General features: G+C 43.2%; 2 protein-coding genes across 8 annotated transcripts in view; one reads left to right on the top strand and one right to left on the bottom strand.

The window, feature by feature from the left end:
• The window catches only part of LOC131919648 (disks large homolog 5-like), a 110244-nt gene that overhangs the window by 22232 nt on the left and 69081 nt on the right, over positions 1 to 18931 (top strand). The gene's annotated exons all lie outside the window — the stretch shown is intronic.
• The window catches only part of LOC131919655 (disks large homolog 5-like), a 41306-nt gene that overhangs the window by 11738 nt on the left and 10637 nt on the right, over positions 1 to 18931 (bottom strand). For 5 of the 7 annotated variants that reach the window (XM_059274053.1, XM_059274054.1, XM_059274052.1 and 2 more), the window contains one exon: positions 18407 to 18590. In XM_059274053.1, coding sequence (XP_059130036.1) covers positions 18407 to 18590 — 184 coding nt within the window. Of the gene's footprint in view, positions 1 to 12036; positions 13288 to 13329; positions 13546 to 17989; positions 18591 to 18931 lie in introns of those variants that run through there. The other 2 variants (XR_009381328.1, XR_009381329.1) reach the window with 2 other exon arrangements.

Here is an 18931-nt window from a genome sequence, read left to right as displayed (position 1 = left end):
ATGACCTAAGGACAGGCTTTGTTCCCACTGCCTGGGGGCCTCTGAAACAGTTCAAGCTAATCAACTGTCTCACTTAAACAGAGGGCCTGATCCAGTTTCATGGGAGCTCCTCAGCTATTGGTTCATAGTTCACGTGTTTCCATTCGTTTGGCTATTTGTCCCTGTGCTTTTTCCAATCATGGTCTCAACAATTCTCGCTCATACAATCCCTCCTCTCTCTTGCCAATTGGACTCCCAGAGCTCCACCTGGGGCCTGGCCATGGATTTCTGCATCTGTTTCCATCAGTCATTGGATGAGAATTCTACCATGACAGTTAGGGTATTTGGCCATCCAATCACCAGAGTAGGTCAGTTCAGGCTTTCTCTCGACCATTGGCAGTAGTCTATTGTGGAGGTATCTTTGTGGATTTCTGGGGGGTCTCTCTAGCACTTTGCTTCTTCCTATTTCCATGGGGTCTTCATTTATCATGGTATCTCTTTCCTTGTTCTCCCTCTCTGTTCTTGATCCAGCTGGGATCTCCCACTCCCCTAAGATTTCTTTCCCCCAACCCTTGTCCTTCATTACCCCCGCCCTCATCCATTTTGCTCATGTAGATCTCATCCATTTCTATGTTGTTGGGTGATCCCTGTGTCTTTCTTAGCGTCCTCTTTACTAGGTAGCCTTCCTGGAGTTGTGAGTAGCAATCTGGTCATCCTTTGTTTTACATCTTATATCCACTAGGATTGAGTACTTACCATGTTTGTCTTTCTGAGTCTGGGTTACTTCACTCAGGATTATTTTTCTAGATCCATCCATTTGCCTGATAACCTCATGATGTCATTGTTTTTCTCTGCTGAGTAGTATTCCATTGTGTATATGTACCACATTTTATGTATCTATTCTTCAGTTGAAGGACATCCAGGTTGTTTCCAGGTTCTGGCTATTACAAACAATGCTGCTATGAACATAGCTGAGCAAGTGCCTTTGTGGTATGATTGAGCATTCCTTGGGTATATGCCCAAGAGGGATATAGCCAAGTCTTAGGGGAGATTGATTCCCAATTTTCTAAGAAAGCGCCATATTGATTTCCAAAGTGGTTGTACAAGCTTGCATTCCCATCCACAGTGGAGGAGAGTTCCCCTAACTCCACATCCTCTCCAGTATAAGGTGTCTTCAGTTTTTTTGATTTTAGCCATTCTGATGGGTGTAAGGTGGTATCTCAGAGTCATTTTGATTTGCATTTCCCTGATGATTAGAGATGTTGAACAATTCGTTAAATGTCTTTCAGCCATTTGAGCTTCCTCTGTTGAGAAATCTCTGTTTAGTTCTATAGCTCATTTCTTAATTGGACTGTTGGGCATTTTGATGTCTAATTTCTTGAGTTCCTTATATATTCTGGATATCAGTCCTCTGTCAGATGTGGGCTTGGTGAAGACCTTTTTCCATTCTGTAGGCTGTCACTTTGCCATGTTGGCCGTATCATTTGCTCTACAAAACCTTCTCAGTTTCAAGAGGTCCCATTGATTGATTGTTTCTCTCAGTGTCTGTGCTACTGGTGTTATATTTAGGAAGTGATCTCCTATGCCAATGCGTTCAAGACTACTTCCCACTTTCTCTTCTATGAGGTTCAGAGTAGCTGATTTATGTTGAGGTCTTTGATCCACTTGGACTTAAGTTTTGTGCACGGTGACAGATATGGATCTATTTGCAGCCTTATATGTTGACATCCAGTTATGCCAGTACCATTTGTTGAAGATGCTTTCTTTTTTCCATTGTACAGTTTTGGCTTCTTTGTCAAAAATTATATGTTCATAGGTGTGCAGATTAATGTCAGGGTCTTCAATTCCATTGGTCCACATGTCAGTTTTTATGCCAGTACCAGTCTGTTTTTATTACTGTAGCTCTATAGTAGAGCTTGAAGTCAGGGATTATGATGCCTCCACAGGTGGTTGTATTGTACAGGATTCTTTTGGCTATCCTGAGTTTTTTGTTTTTCCATATGAAGTTGAATATTGTTTTTTCCAGGTCTGTGAAGAATTGTGTTGGTATTTTGATGGGGATTGCATTGAATCTGTAGATTGCTTTTGGTAAGATTGCCATTTTTACTATGTTAATTCTGCCTATGCATGAGCATGGGAAATCTTTCCATTTTCTGACATCTTCAATTTCTTTTTTCAGGGACTTAAAGTTCTTGTCATACAGGTTCTTCACTTGCTTAGTTAGAGTTACCCCAAGGTATTTTATATTATTTGTGGCTATTGTAAAGGGTGATGTATCTCTGATTTCCTTCTCAGCCTGTTTGTCAATTGTATATAGGAGGGCTACTGATTTTTTTGAGCTTATCATGTATCCTGCTATGTTGCTGAAGGTGTTTATAAGCTGTATGAGTTCCTTGGTCAAATTTTTGGGTCACTCATGAATACTATCATGTCATCTGAATAGAGCGAAAGCTTGACTTCTTCCTCTCCAATTTGTATCCCCTTGATCTCCTTATGTTTTCTTATTGCTCTGGCTAGAACTTCAAGTACTATATTGAATAAGTATGAGAAGAGTGGACAGACTTGCCTCGTTCCTGATTTTAGTGGTATTGCTTTGACTTTCTCGCCATTACTTTGATGTTGGCTGTTGGCTTGCTGTAATTGATTTTATTATATTTAGGTATGTTCCTTGTATTCCTGATCTCTCTAGAATCTTTATCATGAAGGGGTGTTGGATATTCTCAAAGGTTTTTTCACCATTCAATTAGATGATCATGTGGGTTTTTTCTTTGAGTTTGTTTATATGGTATATTACATTGACATATTTTTTGTATGTTGAACCATTCTTACATCCCTGGGATGAAGCCTACTTGGTCATGGTGGATAATTGTTTTGATGTGTTCTTGGAGTCTGTTTGCCAGTATTTTATTGAATATTTTTGTATCAATGTTCATGAGGGAGATCAGTTGTAGTTCTCTTTCTTTGTTTCATCTTTGTTTGGCTTAGGAATCAGAGTAATTGTAGCATCATAGAAGGAGTTTGGTAATGTTCCTTCTGATTCTATTGTGTGGAACAATTTAAAGAGTATTTAAAGAGTATTGGTATTATCTCTTCTTTGAAGATCTGGTAGAAATCTGCGTTGAAACCATGTGGTCCTTGGCTTTTTTTGGTTGAGAGAATTTTAATGACTGATTCCATTTCCTTAGGAGTTATTGGACTATTTAAATAGTTTATCTGGTCTTGATTTAACATAGGTATTTGGTACCTATCCAGAAAATTATTCATTTCTTTTAGATTTTCCAGTTTTGTGGAGTAGAGGTTTTTGAAGTATGACCTGATGATTTTCTGGATTTCCTCAGTGTTAGTTGTTATCTCTCCCTTTTCATTTCTGATTTTGTTGATTTGGATGCTCTCTCTCTCTGTCTCTTGGTTAGTTTGGATAAGGGCTTGTCTATCTTGTTGATTTTCTCAAAGAACCACCAACTCTTTGTTTCATTAATTCTTTGTATTGTTCTCTTTGTTTCTATTTTATTGATTTCAGCTCTCACTTTGATTATTTCCTGGTGTCTATTCTTCCTTGGTACCATTGCTTCCTCTTGTTCTAGAGCTTTCAGGTGTGCTGTTAAGTCACTAGTGTGAGATTTCTCTAACTTCTTTATGTGGGCATTTAGTGCTATGAATTTCCCTCTTAGCACTGCTTTCATAGTGTCCCATAGGTTTGGGTATGTGGTGTCTTCATTTTTGTTGATCTCTAGGAAGTCTTTAATTTCTTTCTTTATTTCTTCCTTAACCTATTGGTGATTCAGTTGAGTATTATTCAGTTTCCATGAGACTGTAGGTTTTCTGTAGTTGTTGCTGTTGTTGAAATCTAACTTTAAACCATGGTGGTCTGATAGAACACAGGAGGATATTCCAATTGTTTTGTATCTGTTGAGATTTGTTTTGTGGCCAAGTATATGGTCGATTTTAGAGAAGGTTCCATGGGGTGCTGAGAAGAAGGTATATTCTTTTTTGTTAGGATGGAATGTTCTGTAGATATTGATTAAGTCCATTTGAGTCATAACATCAGTTAAGTCCTTCATTTCTCTATTAAGTTTTGATTTGGGAGATCTGTCCAGTAGTAAAAGTGGAGTGTTAAAGTCTCCCACTATTAATGTGTGGGGCTTTATATGTGGCTCAAGCTTTAGTAATGTTTCTTTTACATATGTGCGTGCCCTTTTGTTTGGGGCATAAATGTTCAGAATTGAAAGTTTATCTTGGTGGGACTTTCCTGTGATGAGTATGTAATGCCCTTCTTGATCTCTTTTGATTGATTTTAGTTTGAAGTCTATTTTGCTGGATATTAGAATGGCTACACCCACTTGTTTCTTAAGTTTGATTGGAAAATTGACTGTTTGATTGGAAAGTGTTTTCCCAGCCTTTTATTCTGAGGTAGTGTCTATCTTTGAAATTGAGGTGTGTTTCTTGCATGCAGCAGAAAGATGGGTCCTGCTTTTGTATTCATTCTGTTAGCCTGTGTCTTTTTATAGGTCAATTAAGTCCATTGATATTAAGGGATATTAATGACCAGTGATTGTTAATTCCTGTTATTTTTTTGGTGGTGATGTGTGTGTACTTCTCTTCCTTGGGGTTTACTGCTGTGGTGTTACCTATTGTCTGTGTTTTTGAGTGTGTATCTGATTTCCTTAGGTTGGAATTTTCCTTCTAGTGCTTTCTGTAGGGCTGGGTTTGTGGATAAGTATTGTTTAAACTGGCTTTGTCTTGGAATGTCTTGTTCACTTCGTCTATGATGATTGAAAGTTTTGCTGGGTATATTAGTCTGGGCTGGCATCCATGGTCTCTTAGTGTCTGCATTGCAGCTGTCCAGGTCCTTCTGGCTTTCAAAGTTTCCATTGAGAAATCGGGTGTTATTCTGATGGGTTTGCCTTTATAAGTCACTTGTCCTTTTTCCTTTGCTGCTCTTTATATTCTTTCTTTATTCTGTACGTTTAGTTGTTTAATTATTATGTGGCGAGGGGACTTTTTTGGGGGGTCTAGTCTGTTTGGTGTTCTATAGGCTTCTTGTATCTTCATAGGCATTTCCTTCTTTAAGTTGGGAAAGTTTTCTTCTATGATCTTATTGAATATATTTTCTGTGCCTTTGAGTTGGTATTCTTCTCCTTCCTCTGTCCCTATTATTCTTAGGTTTGGTTTTTTCATGGTGTCCCAAATTTCTTGGACATTTCGTGTCATGACTTTGTTGGCTTTAGTGTTTTCTTTGACTGATGAATCTATTTCTTCTACCGCATCTTCAACGCCAGAGATCCCCTCTTCCATCTCTTGTATTCTGTTGGTTATACTTGCATCTGAAGTTCCTGTTCATTTACTCAAATTTTCTATTTCCAGCATTCCCTCTGTTTGTGTCTTCTTCATTTTTTTCTATTTCCCTTTTCAGGTCTTGGACTGTTTCCTTCATCTGTTTCATTGCTTTTTGATGATTTTCTTTAAGGGATTTATTGTTTTCTTCCGTTTTATTTGTCCTTTCCTCTAGTTGTTTACAGCATTCTTCCCATTTTTGTTTGTCTTTTCCTCAATTTCATTTGTGATTTCTTCTATATAAGCCTCTACTGTAGATGTAACCAACCTTCTTATTAAATAAGAGACACAGAACCAATACAAAGAAGAAAGCCAAGAGGTTAGAGCTAAGAGCTAAAACCTTACCCTTCCTCCTGTGGTGGTCCTACCTCTCTGAATCAGAGCTAACCCTGTGTTAAAGTCTTTATATAGAGTTTCTGTTCTGCCTTCTCATTGGTTGTAAACCCAACCACATGACTGCCTCATCACGGACTATCTGTATAGGCCTCCAGGTTTTCTATGATTGGTATTGAAATTAAAGGCATGTGTATCCAATACTGGCTGTATCCCTGAACACACAGAGACTTACCTAGCTCTGTCTACCAAGTGCTGGGATTACAAGTGTACGCCACCACTGCCCTGCTTTCCTATGGCTTGCTAATAGCTCTGATCCCCGGGCAACTTTATTTATTAACATACAAATAACATTTTAATACAAATAAAATATCACCATACTCTACCTTCTTTATGGTGTTATTCATAAGGTTGCTTTCTTCTGCTTCTTCCATTTTGTGTTGTTCAGGTCTAGCTGTTGGAGGAGGGCTCGGTTCTGGTGATGCTGTACTGCTCTTCATTTTGTTGTATGTACTTCTGCCTTGACGTCTCCCCATCTCCTTGTGGAATCATTCTTGGTCTTATCAGCACTCTTGGTCCAGACAGAGCTGACAGATTCAGGAAGCCTCTCTCTCTTGTCCAGATGGGAGCTCCAGGGCAAGGATAGGTGCTTTTGTCCAGATGGGAGGTCTGGGGCAGTACGGGAGCTGGGGGCTGGTCTCTAAGTCTCAGGAAGTGGCTGCAGTCTCAGGCAATGGGTGTGGGGCCAGGGTGTGGAGATTGCAGGGTCTGCCGGGGATTTTGGAGAAGTAGAACCTTCCCAGTGGGTGTGTAGGGGATCCTGCCTGATGGCCAGAACCTGGAGCCAAGTTGGGCAGATCTTCCCTGGAATGGCTGGTGCCCAGGGATGGGATCTAGGGGCAGACCTCTTTGGGTCTGACCCCAAGCACTCACCTCTTGTCCAGATGGGAGGTCCATTTAAAAAACTTTATCAGCCATTTGGTTTACATATTTTGGGAACTATCTGTTTAGTTCCATTGCTTTGGATATCGCTCTGTATGCTATGAATGTGTTGCTCTGATTGGTTAATAAGTAAAGTGCTGATCAGCCAGGCAAGAAGTATATGTGGGACAACCAGAGAAGAGAATTGTGGGAAGGGTCAGGAGTCACCAGCCAGACACAGAGAAAGCAAGATGTAAAGATACTGGTAAGCCACAAGCCACGTTGCAAGGTATAGATTTTTAGAAATGGGTTAATTTTAGTGTAAGATCTAGCTAGCAAGAAGCCTGAGCCATTAGGCCAGACAGTCTGAGTGGCTGCGGGAGCCTGGTGGACACAGGAAAACTTCTGGCTACATTTCATGCCCCATTTTTTAAATTGGGTTGCCTGGTTTTGTTCTTGTCATTATTTATTATTTATTTATTTGTTTATTTATTTATTTATTTTTAGACACAGTTTCTCTATGTAACAGCCCTGGCTATCCTGGAACTTGTTTTGTACACCAGGCTGACCTTGAACTCACTGAGATCTACCTGCCTCTGCCTCCCATATGCTAGGATTAAAGCCGTGTGCCACCATGGTCCAGTTGGGTTCCTCTTTTGCTTGATGTTTGTTTTTCTAGTTAGTTAGTTAGTTAGTTAGTTAGTTAGTTAGTTTTAATATTCTAGGCAGCAGCCTTCTGTCAACTGTATAGCTAGTAAAGATTTTTTCCATTCTGTAGCCTGCCCCTTTCCTCCAATGATGGTGTCCTTTGCTGTACAAAAGCTTTTCAGTTTCATATGGTCAGTGCTGGAATCCTTTCCTACTATGAGACAGTGGGTTTGAGTCCAACACTTAAAAAGTTCTTGCACTTCATTTACACTATAATCATATTCCCATTAAAGCATATAGTGCTAGTAGGTAGGTTATACATTACTCTCAAACATAGTACATCCCTTCCTTTATTCTCTTGCCTTAAATGTGCACATCACTTGGTAGATTTATTACTATATTTGCAATCCAAATCAATCATATCTTAACTTTCCTTCATAAACCATTGCATGTTTTTTTTCTTACTAGTATTTTACCTAAAATTTATATAGAAATATTTTATAAGACATACACTCTTTACATATTAACTATAGAACTTTGTTTTGTTTGTTTTTTGAGGCAGGGTTTTTCTGTAGCTTTGGCTGTCCTGGAACTTGCTCTATAGACTGTGCTGGCCTCAAACTCATGGAGATACACCTGCCTCTGCCTCCCAAGTGCTGGGATTAATGTCATGGGCCACCACCCTGTGGCATAAAACTTTTTTAAAGCACTAGAGATATAGCTCAGAATTTTTTTCCTTTTTTTAAACTTACTGTTTTTATTATTAAATTTCTATTTGATTGGTGGTGGCACACGCCTTTAATCCCAGCATTCAGGAGGCAGAGCCAGGCAGATCTCTGTGAGTCTGAGGCCAGCTTGGTCTACAGAGCAAGATCCAGAACAGGTACCAAAACTACACAGAGAAACCCTGTCTCAAAAAAACACACAGAAAAAATCAAATTCTTTTATTGATTTTACATACCAATTACAGATTCTCTTCTCTTCTCTCCACCTCTCCCCCAGCCTCCTCACCAACACACCACCCCATTCTCTCTTCCAAAAAGGTAAGGCCTCACATGAGAAGTCAGCAAAGCCTGGTACATTCAGTTAAGTCAGGTCCAAGCCCTTCCCGCTGCATCAAGGCTGTGCAAGGTGTCTCACCATAGGTAATGGGCTCCAAAAAGCCAGCTCATGCACCAAGGATGGATCCTGATCCTATTGCCAGGGGGCCTCTTAAGCAGACCAAGCTACACAACTGTCTTGCTTATGTAGAGGGCCTACTCTAGTCCCATGGAGGCTTCATAGCTTTTGGTCTAAAGTTCATGAGTTCCCACTAGCTTGGTTCGGTTGTCTCTGTAGTTTTCCCCATCATGATCTTGATGCCCCTTGTTCAGGGAATCCCTTCCCTCTCTTCAACTGGACTCCTGGAGCTCAACCTGGTGCTGGACTGTGGTCTCTGCATCTGTTTCCATCAGTTACTGGATGAAGGCTCTATGATGACAGGGTGTTTGCCAATCTGATTACTGAGGTAAGCCAGTTCAGGCACCCTCTCCACTATTGGTAGTAGTCTAAGCTGGGGTCATCCTTGTGGATTCCTGGGAACTTCCCTAGCACCCGATTTCTCACTATGCCCATGATGTCTCCCTCTATCAAGGTATCTCTTTCATTGCTCTCCCTCTCCATCCCTGTTCCAGCTTGACCATCCTGTTTCCCTATGTTCTCATCTCCCATCCCCTATCCTTTATAATCCCCCCAACCCCAGTTTACTCATCGAGATATCCTCTGTTTCCCCTTCCCAAGGTGATCCATGCATTCCTCTGAGGGTCTCCCTGTTTCCTAGCTTCTCTGGAGCTGTGAGTTGTAGTCTGGTTATCCTTTACATCTAGTATCCACTTATAAGTGAGTACATACCATGTTTGTCTTTCTGAGTCTAGGTTATCTCACTCAGGATGGTATTTTCTAGTTTTTTTTTTTTTTTTTGGTTTTTCGAGACAAGGTTTCTCTGTGTAGCTTTGCGCCTTTCCTGGAACTCACTTGGTAGCCCAGGCTGGCCTCGAACTCACAGAGATCCGCTTGGCTCTGCCTCCCGAGTGCTGGGATTAAAGGCGTGCGCCACCACCGCCCGGCTGGTATTTTCTAGTTTTATCCACAGCCGTGTGGCAAAACACAGATGAATAGAAATAGGTTCATTTAAGTTGAAAGAGCTAACTAGCAAGAAGCCTGAGCCATAGATCAAACAGTTTGAATTAATATTAAGCCTCTGATAGGTTATTTGTGAACAGGTGGGCAGGAGAGAATAGTCCCTATACAGCAGAACTATAGTTCTGGGTTTCCTAATTTCTTTTTTATTTTAAACATTTTATTGATTCTCTGTAGCTAGAGTTTTCCTGCCTGGCCCACGGTCAGGGGAAATCTCTCTCACCTGCCAGTCCCACAGCCGCTCGGACCCAACCAAGTAAACACAGAGACTTATATTGCTTACAAACTGTATGGCCGTACCAGGCTTCTTGCTAACTGTTCTTACAGCTTAAATTAATCCATTTCTATAATTCTATACCTTGCCATGTAGCTCGTGGCTTACCGGCATCTTCACATGCTGTTTGTCATGGTGACGGCTAGCAGTGACTCCTTCTGCTTTCCTGTTCTTTCTTTTCTCCTCTCTGTTAGTCCTGCCTATACTTCCTGCCTAGCCACTGGCCAATTGATTTTATTTATTGACCAATCAGAGCAACACATTTGCCATACAGAACATCCCATAGCAATTCTCTGTTGGCTTTACATCATGCATCCCAATCTCACTTTCCCCCCAACTCATTCCCTCACACCTGAGCGCTGACCTTGAAACCTCCCCCACAAGACAAAACAAAATTTAAAAGAAAAATTGAAAACCTTAAATTAGAAACAAACAAAAATCTTGGAGAGGAGGCTGTAGTGTGATCCAGTGAGTCCCTTTAGTCCATAGATCTTTTCTTGAGAGTGTTCCAGGCCTCTCTGGCTTCTCTACACTATAGATGGTGACCTTAACTTGTTGGATATCCTATTGATGCCTTGTGTCACAGAGTGTCACCTTGTGTCCTGCAACTTTGGATAGGAATGTCCCAGCCTTTCAAATGCTCCAGCAGTTCATAGATGAAGAGGATGTTAGGGTGGGATAACTCAGGCCTGGTTCTGGCCTGGTGGTAACAGTTTGGTTAGCTCACCACCTCTCCTTACCTCACCACCCAGGCAAGCTCTCCAGCACTGTCCCAGCTAGCTCATCCATGCAGCCTGCAGAATGGAGAGAGGCCAGTTTTCCTGCTCTCATGCCCTCCCTTCTGACTTACTCACCCTTGGACCACAAGACACATCTCTGCTGTTTTGTCCAGGTGAGATGCCCAGCCCACAATCCTAATTGCTGCAGTTGGTGAGAGGCTGCCCCAGCTCTCCTGTTCTTATTCCCCAGAGGTCAACTCTCCCACCAGCTGCAGGTAGCATGTGCTTAGGTGGAACAGGGATCTTCCTCTCACCCTGAACAACACAAGGTGGAAGAAGGAGGTGGACTCAGTTCTTTTGCTCTCACAACCTCAGGTACAGCTCACTGGACCACCACTAACAAAGTACTCTCCAATGTGCTGCTCGGTCCGGGTACAGGACCCACTCACCCGACTGCTACAGTTGGTGAGGGGCAGGTCCAGCTCTCCCAGTGCTGCAGCCTGTGAAGGGTGAGGTTAATTCTGTGTTAACCTACCCTGTCTTTGGAGGTAACAGGAGCCACTGACATCAACATAGATCAAGGCTGTTGCAGGGCAACGAATACAGACAGGTCCTTTAAAAGCAAACTAGAACTGGAGGACACCAGGATACCTAGTGGCAGCATTGGCCACTCAGATCTGTATGGCCCCAGCAGAAGAACAGCCCTTGGACACTAACATGGACCTAGATGGAAGCCTAGACCTCTACCTCCCTCTGTGTGGTCTTTGTTGGCACACAGGTCATGGACATGAATACAGATACTGGCTGTCTTTGCAATATCGACCCAGACACGGTCCTAGACTGCAGCCCAGTCCTGGATGTGACCATGGGCCTGGTTGGCAGTGTAGGTCACTCAGAATGGATTGGACCCAGCAGCACCATGTGCACAGGTAGTGGACCAGATTCCAGGCATCTGCACTGTCTTTGATGGCCACAGGAGCCTGAGACATCAATACAGACCCTGGATGCTCCAGGGCCATGGACCCAGACATACCCCTCAGCAACAGCCCTGGCCCAGATGTCATTATGGTCCTAGGTGGCAGCACAGGCTTCTAAGGCACACGTGCTCTTTTGGGGGGCATATCCTTTTGACAACAACATGGTCATAGGTGGAGGCCCAGACTTCAGGTGTCTGCAAGGTCCTCACTGGTAAAGGAGATATGGATACAGACCTCCACAGCTTCCTCAGGGCCATGGACAGGACATGACCCTTGGCAGCAGCCCAGGAAAGGACATTATCATAGCCCCAGGTGGCAAGCATGCCATGGATTTATTTAATGCTCCCTTAATCAATGTTTTCATTTCCTGAGAGGCTTTAGAGCAATACTGTTATGTTTCTCATTAATTGGGTGCTCATGATAATTTCAGAAAATGTGTATACAGAATAGTATCTTTTAGGGAGAGCTAAATATATGGAAACAAAGATACAGTATCAATAGTTTTCCCAACATATAATGGATATCCACATCCTAAGCCCTATGTAGATCTGGCTGACTGGGAACTCAATATACAGCAAAAGCAAGGCCCATAAGAGTGTTCTGATGTTACAGGAGTTTCTGGGGCTACTGGAGTGAGACAACACACCTGACCAAAGAAATTGATTCTAAGACGGAAGAGTTCAAAATCACTTTATTATTAATAAAAATACAGTTATTTTACTAAATAGGGGCTTAAATAGATCAGTCAACATAAACAGTGAATATCCTTATCAAAATACCCAAAAAACAACAAGAACAAATGAAAGAACAAATAAATAGCAAAAGCTCAATCTATAACAAAGAAAACCCAAAAAACTTAAGCAAACAAAACCCAACCAAAAACCAAACAAAAACAATTAAGGTCAGCAGCATTCTCTTGCTACACATTTAAAGCACAGACCTGCAGCCTCTGGCTGGCCTTGGAAACATGGTAGGAAGGCAGGCAACGATTGTGAAAAGCCTTTTCAAAGCTAGTATAGCCATGCCTCCTTCAGGCTTTGTAGGCCAAGTCCTCACAGAGACTAACAATGAGACATTTCCTAGAGCAAACATTGTGCCCCTTGGGAAGCTTTTGATAAATTATCACCCACTACTGATCCTGTAATGTCTTGGTCATCATTTGATTCTTTCAGACAATTCTATGCTTACTGGAGACCCAACAAATCCATGGGCAGCCTCTGAGTGCCCATGAACATCAAAGATGACTCAGGTGTCTTCTGTAAATCCTTTCTCAGGACCAGTCACTTCAGGCCAGGCTGTGAAACTGAAGAATACCCACTCATTTTACATATGGAGGGAAAAATGACTAATACGAGGAATGATGGACTCTGGAGATCTCTTTGGTGCATTATCTTCAGCAACACTGGTGCATGACATTGTGTCAACTTCAACACTCAACTGGAGAATGAAATATGATGCCTTTGGGTGTGGTCTGTCAGGAACAGGTTGACATCAACACAATCATCCATGACACATTTCACACCACATAGGGAGGCCTGAGAACTCAGTCAGCTTGCCAAAGCCATCAACATTAAACCGACAGAAAGAGTCTTGCTCACCAACATCTCTACCCTTCATGTTGTAGTACCCCTCACAGTGGCCACTTGCTATTGAATGTCAGGGTTCTCAGTAGATCTTGGCTCAGATTTTCAGTGTCTCAAGCTCATTTTTGGTTTCTTTCTTTTCTTTGAGAAGACTAAGTCAGCAGACCAATAGATCTGTTGGGGCTGGATCACCTGGAAGACAGCTGGTATGCTCCTCACTGGTGAGTTCACAGCTCTAAAGGAGTGTCTTCTGAGGAGGAGGCCTTGATCTCAGAGTATAGAATGTCATAGGTTCAAGGCATCTGTGGTTTCTTTGGCCTCCTCAGTTGTCCCCAGATCTGCTACATGAAAAGGAAAGGCAATCAGACCCAGAAGCAGCCTGGCTGGGCCACAGGCCAGAAAAAATCAAGGCCTATTCACACTGGAAGCCAAGGTCAAGAGCCCCCAGTCTCCCACCAACACCATGTTTGCTGGGGATGGGATGCAATGGTGGCTCACTTGCCTGTGAGACTTAGTGCTCCTGCTGCAGCAGCTCTGTCTGCAGGAGGCTCTCATCCTGGGCTGTGGCCTGTTCAAACTCAGACTGGAGATTTTCTGACCTAGAGCAGGAAGGCAGTTAGGGACCAGGCCTGGTGGGGACCTATTATGTCAGTTATTGAGCCTGAACCAGCTCTAGTCAGCTGGACAATCCAGCACGACCTTTCAGCTGAGGGCATTCCCTGCATTCCCCAAGGGAGAAGGGTCAGAGTATACCTGGGCCTTGATTTTTTTCTCAGCTTATAAAATCTGCTAGAAGATGAGCTGAAAATTACAGTGTGCTGGGCAAGAAAATACAGCACATTTCTCCAGTTGTCTAGATATATTACTTTGAGAGAAAAATAACAAAGTAGTAATGACTAAGTAACACTTCAGGGCAGATATACATGGCCCTGATTAGATACAGATGAATGTAAGCAACCTTGGACATTGAATGTAGACCCTCTAGGAGAGCCTACAAAAGAAAAGCAGTGAAGGATCTGATTATTGGTAAAGAACAGAATCCTGCCTCAGTTCAACTCCTCAACTCCTCAATCTTCTTGTAACAGAAAAACCTTTTCACAGGAAACAGATTCACACTGCAGAGAACCTGTAATCAGCAGGAGTGTGCTGCATCCAGATCTGCGCAAAGGTAGGAACTTCTCTCTAAAGGTGATGTTCTGGAAGGAAAATAAAGTGGCAGGAGCACACACTGTCCTCCACAACTAAGCCTCCTCCTGCTAGGTTAAGGACTGCCATAGGGAGATTTGTGGGGAGACACAGGGGACACTGAGAAGATTCCAGAGAGCCCAGAAGGGCATAAGGAACACATAACCCCAGAAACACTAAAGATCAATCATTGTGTTTCATGGAGAAGTTCTTGTTGACCGGGCCAGTACAATATCCTGAGATGTTCTTTCCCTTGCTGTGGCTGTGAACTATTCAGGTGGTGGGAATCCCGAAAGGACAGAGATCCAGATACAGGTGACCTACATGGTTCTAACCACTCCTCCCAGCCTGGGCTCCCACCTCATCTCAGAGACACTGAAGTGATGTTGCAGCTTTTCTGCCAAGTCTCCTTGCTGAGTGACCACCTCCTTCTGCTTCAGCAGGTTCTTCAGTCTTTCATCCAGGCTCTCTTGCTCCTGTTCATTAGAAGACTGTGTTCTCAGTGGAGGCTTGCTCACTCACATGCACACACATAATTTCATGAACACACACGAGTACATGTGTGCACACATACAAGCACACTGTAATGCTAGCTTCACAGTTAATACTAACATAAGGAGCAACCACCAGGGATACTAACGAAAAGAAGGTAAACCTGTTGGATGAGAGAAGAACACAGAGGGCATGAGAGATAGGCAGTTCAGTCATTGAAGTGTCTATCCTGTGACCTTGTGCACAGACAGGTGGCCCTCTGGGGTCCTCGCTCCTTAACTAACTCTGCTTAAGAAGTTCCCCAGGCTGTGCAGTACAGGAATGTTCCCCAGCAAAGGACTACTGGATGGTCGTAGACAACCCCACTGGTCTTGTTCACTGTTTCCCAGTTGCCCCCAAAGCAAGCAACTTCCTTCAAAAGGGTCTCCCTTTACCACAGGTTGCCTTACTTTGGACCAAATGCAAAGAGTTTAGGAAACTAGAAAGTCTTCATAACCAGGACCCAAAGGAAACAGTTCCTTCCTGTGAGGTGATTGTGACAGGGATTAGTTTGAGTAACAAAAGGCTGAATAAGTCAGTGCCAAATGATTTTATGTATTATTTCATACTGAACAATATTCCATGGAAGAGCTTGACCACATTGTGCTTTCTCAATCTTTGAATGATCAAAGTATGAATGAAGCATCACGAAGCTACTCTCAGGAATGTTGATAAACCCCTGATGTCCCCTAGCTTCTCTGTGGACACCTACTTCATGTTCTGGAATCACTGTGTCACCTGGGGATTGCAGTTTAACTTTCTGAAGACTTGTGTGTAGCTTCTCACTGTGCTACACCATTTTACACTACCAGCAATGTCTGAGGGTCCTCATTTCTCCAAACCCTCCATGAGGCTGATTTTAACTCAGAGTAAACAACTTTGAAGAAAAGCAGTTACTGAGTACTACAGACACAGCACATGGCGAGTGCTTTAGACCCTCAGGAGCCTAAGTGGGGTGCACTGAGACAGCCCCCTTCTCACACCACAGCATGCCTAGGGGACTTCAGCTGGACTAAGATGCAGCTGGAAGCACACTGCAAGTCAGAATCTCTCAAGGACTAACATGCATTCCAAGCTCCAAGGCCAAGGTTATATGAGCCAAGATTAGACAAAGGGGGAAAGCAAGTGGTAGCAGGCAATGTGGATGAGGACAAAACAGGACATAGAGAAGACACAGCAAGTCACCTGACCATTGAGTGTGCAGTCACCATTCACCCAGAGCAGAGAAGAGAAACAAACCCTCAGCCAGGCTATCCTACCTCTCAGACACCTTGATATGCTACAGTGACCTGCTCCTAAACTTCATGTACCACATTCCTTTTTTTTGCTCCAAGCATTTCTGGGCAGATAAATATTTTTGCCTCTACAAATACCTGAAAACCATTGAGGTACAGTAGTTTTTGTCCCTTTGTTCAAGTGAGCTAGGAGGACATACGGAAAGATGGGCAGCAGCATACAATATTTGATGGATGCCAAGTGAGGGGGCACGGTACTTTTTCAACAAAGTTGGTTCCATCATCATTAAAGATGAGTAAATGAACATACAAATATGCAGAAACACACATACACAAACACACACACACACACACACACACACACACACACACGACGTTAAACTCCACACATAGAAACAGGCTTGCACCTATAAGCACATGTACTCACAAACACACACAAATACCCCTATACATACAAAAAACATGGACACGCACACACGCACACACACACACACACACACAACAGTCACCCACACATGGTCACATACACACACATGAACACTACTGGGTAAGCAATAGACAGTATTCACATACAAACACACACATAGAAGTTCACACACACATAACACAAAGATGCACAGAAAAGCACAACACACCACATACCACACCCCAACACACACACACACACACACACACACACACACACACACACACACACAAATACTTCCTGAACCTAGAATGGTCAGTGAGAGGACTGCTGCCTAGCAGCCCCTTTTCTGATGCATGTGGAGGTCGCGGGTCCTCTATGCTGTCTACAAGGCTCTTAGACTCAGCAAGGCTCTGCTACTCCGGCCTGCACTTCCTTTTCCTTGAATGAACTTTATCCATCACAAAACCCCCTGACTCCACAGGTTCCAAGTTCACCCATCACAGTCTCTTCACTAAACTCATCCTGGCTCCTCCACAGATGACCTTGATAGTCCAAGAGAAAGAAAGTGACCCATGGTCAACACCAGGAAGTTTTCAACAGATGACAGTGAATATGATATGAATTCAGCCCAATGTCAGTCAGGAGGCCAGTGACATCACCTGCAGTGCTTTTCAGGAATGCAGCACTCTGCACAACTATGAGAGGGAATCTGTTCTGAGACACAGCCATGCACAGGATATAGTCAGCAACACAATGTCAGCAAGGAGATGCACTGTGGGATTCTCTGTTGAGAAGTAAGAGACAAAACAGACATTTCCTGTGGTGTTAGCTCTGTGCAGTGAAAGGAAAGAAGCCTACTGTTTATTTTTTAAATAGATTTATTGTTTGATTTTTGTTATTTATGAGAAAACACATTAGTATCAAAACAATAAAAGTAAATAAGCAGAAGAGAAAGCAAATATGTCCTTCCTCTTTCTGAGCAATTGAAACTTCTAAAATTGGATGAGAAAAAGACAAGACAGAAGTTCTACTTTGGAGGTCTGGAGATCCAAAGAGTGCTGGCCAGCCACATTAGCCGAAAGAGAAAATTTCAGGTTCAGTGAAAGACCTGGGACCAAGGGAAAAAGAGAAGGAGCAACAGATGACAACACGGAAATTCATTATGTAGTCTCTGAACACACCCACTAATGTACACATTTACACACGATTGCATAGGTCACACTAAGAGCACAGAAATCAGAAGTGAACAGAAAAAAGTGAAGAGTGCATCATGCTGAATAAACAGTTGGATTTAAAATATGCACATCAGGTGTTTCAACTGAGACCCAAAACACTGCTATACATCCCTTGGGGCCTAGAAAATTCCTAGCAGAGCACACAGCTTAGTCAGACTATGTTGAGGGGATTGGAGAAAATATTTTCTTGCAGCTTCAAATCTGTCACTCTAATCCTCAGCCTGTCAAAGTCCTCCCACATCTATGGTCATCCAGTCATCTCCAGACTAGAAGCTCCAGGATGGGAGAATAGTCAAGTATCATGCCCAGAAAAAGGACTGAGAAGGGGCTACTCAGACATCTGTCACATGAACCAAGAGATTGGCAAAAGGAAGAGAACACATTGGGATGCAGGATGAACGGAGAAGACCCCATGCCTCCCAAATCATTGACAATGAGAACCACTCACTTGGCACTGACACTGTGCTCTAGTCCTTGAAGGCTGCTTCCTCCCTGTGATCTCACATGACCCTTGCAAAGCAAATGAGCCACAGGCCACTGACATCATCAATGAAAGCTTTGTGCTGTTCTCTAAGTAGCTCCCTGCATAGCAGCCCTCTGATCATAATGGCATGTAGGTGTGTGATATGTGACTGACACAGCTCTCTCAATGTACTGCAGCTTCTGGCAGAGCAGGAGGGTTTGCTTGCCAATTATCCAGATTCTTGCAAGAGGCTAACTCTCCAGAAAGACCTGGGAATGATCACAGAAATCAACAGTTGGATGGTATGTAGGTGGGAGTCTGGATGGATGGGTGGATGGTTATTTGGGCGTCTCTATGTTTATAGTTGGAAGGTGGGCACCTACCCCTGCTGCCTCAGCCTACCTGCTGCTGCTCAGCAGAAGGGTCACAGATCATCTCATGGGCCTCCTTCAAGAGCCTCTTCAGCTCCTCACAGGACTCTTGCAGTTCAATCTGCTCCTTCCACAGCTGTCTGTTCTTCAGTCTCAGCACATGTACACTCTCCTTCCGCTGAGTCCAATCTTGGAGGACCTGGCTGTGGAGGTAACTGAACAAGCACCAAAACATGGTGAGCCCAGCCAGCCTCCTTTGCCCAAGTACCACAAGGGCTGAAAAGTCCCAGACTCCCAGACAGCCCAAGAATGGAGCTCTCAGTAGCCAAGCCAGCATCACTTAGATGCAGGCCAAATCCAGAAAATAACCAAATTCCAAAAAGATTCAACGTACTTCTGAAAACCCTGATGCCAAAAGGGATCCAGTGCCTCTGAGAACAGGGTGCAGCCCACTCCTGTGTTTAACTGTCCATGATACTGGGAAAGCATCAGCAGGTAGAGGGCAAACACTCTCAAAAGGAGGGAAGAAGTCCCAACCAGAATCAATTCTGTCTAT

This window comes from Peromyscus eremicus, chromosome 9 (assembly GCF_949786415.1).
Source record: "Peromyscus eremicus chromosome 9, PerEre_H2_v1, whole genome shotgun sequence".
In the NCBI taxonomy this organism is placed as follows: domain Eukaryota; kingdom Metazoa; phylum Chordata; class Mammalia; order Rodentia; family Cricetidae; genus Peromyscus; species Peromyscus eremicus.
Note: the sequence above shows the minus strand (reverse complement) of the source record. Positions and strands in the feature narration are given on the sequence as shown.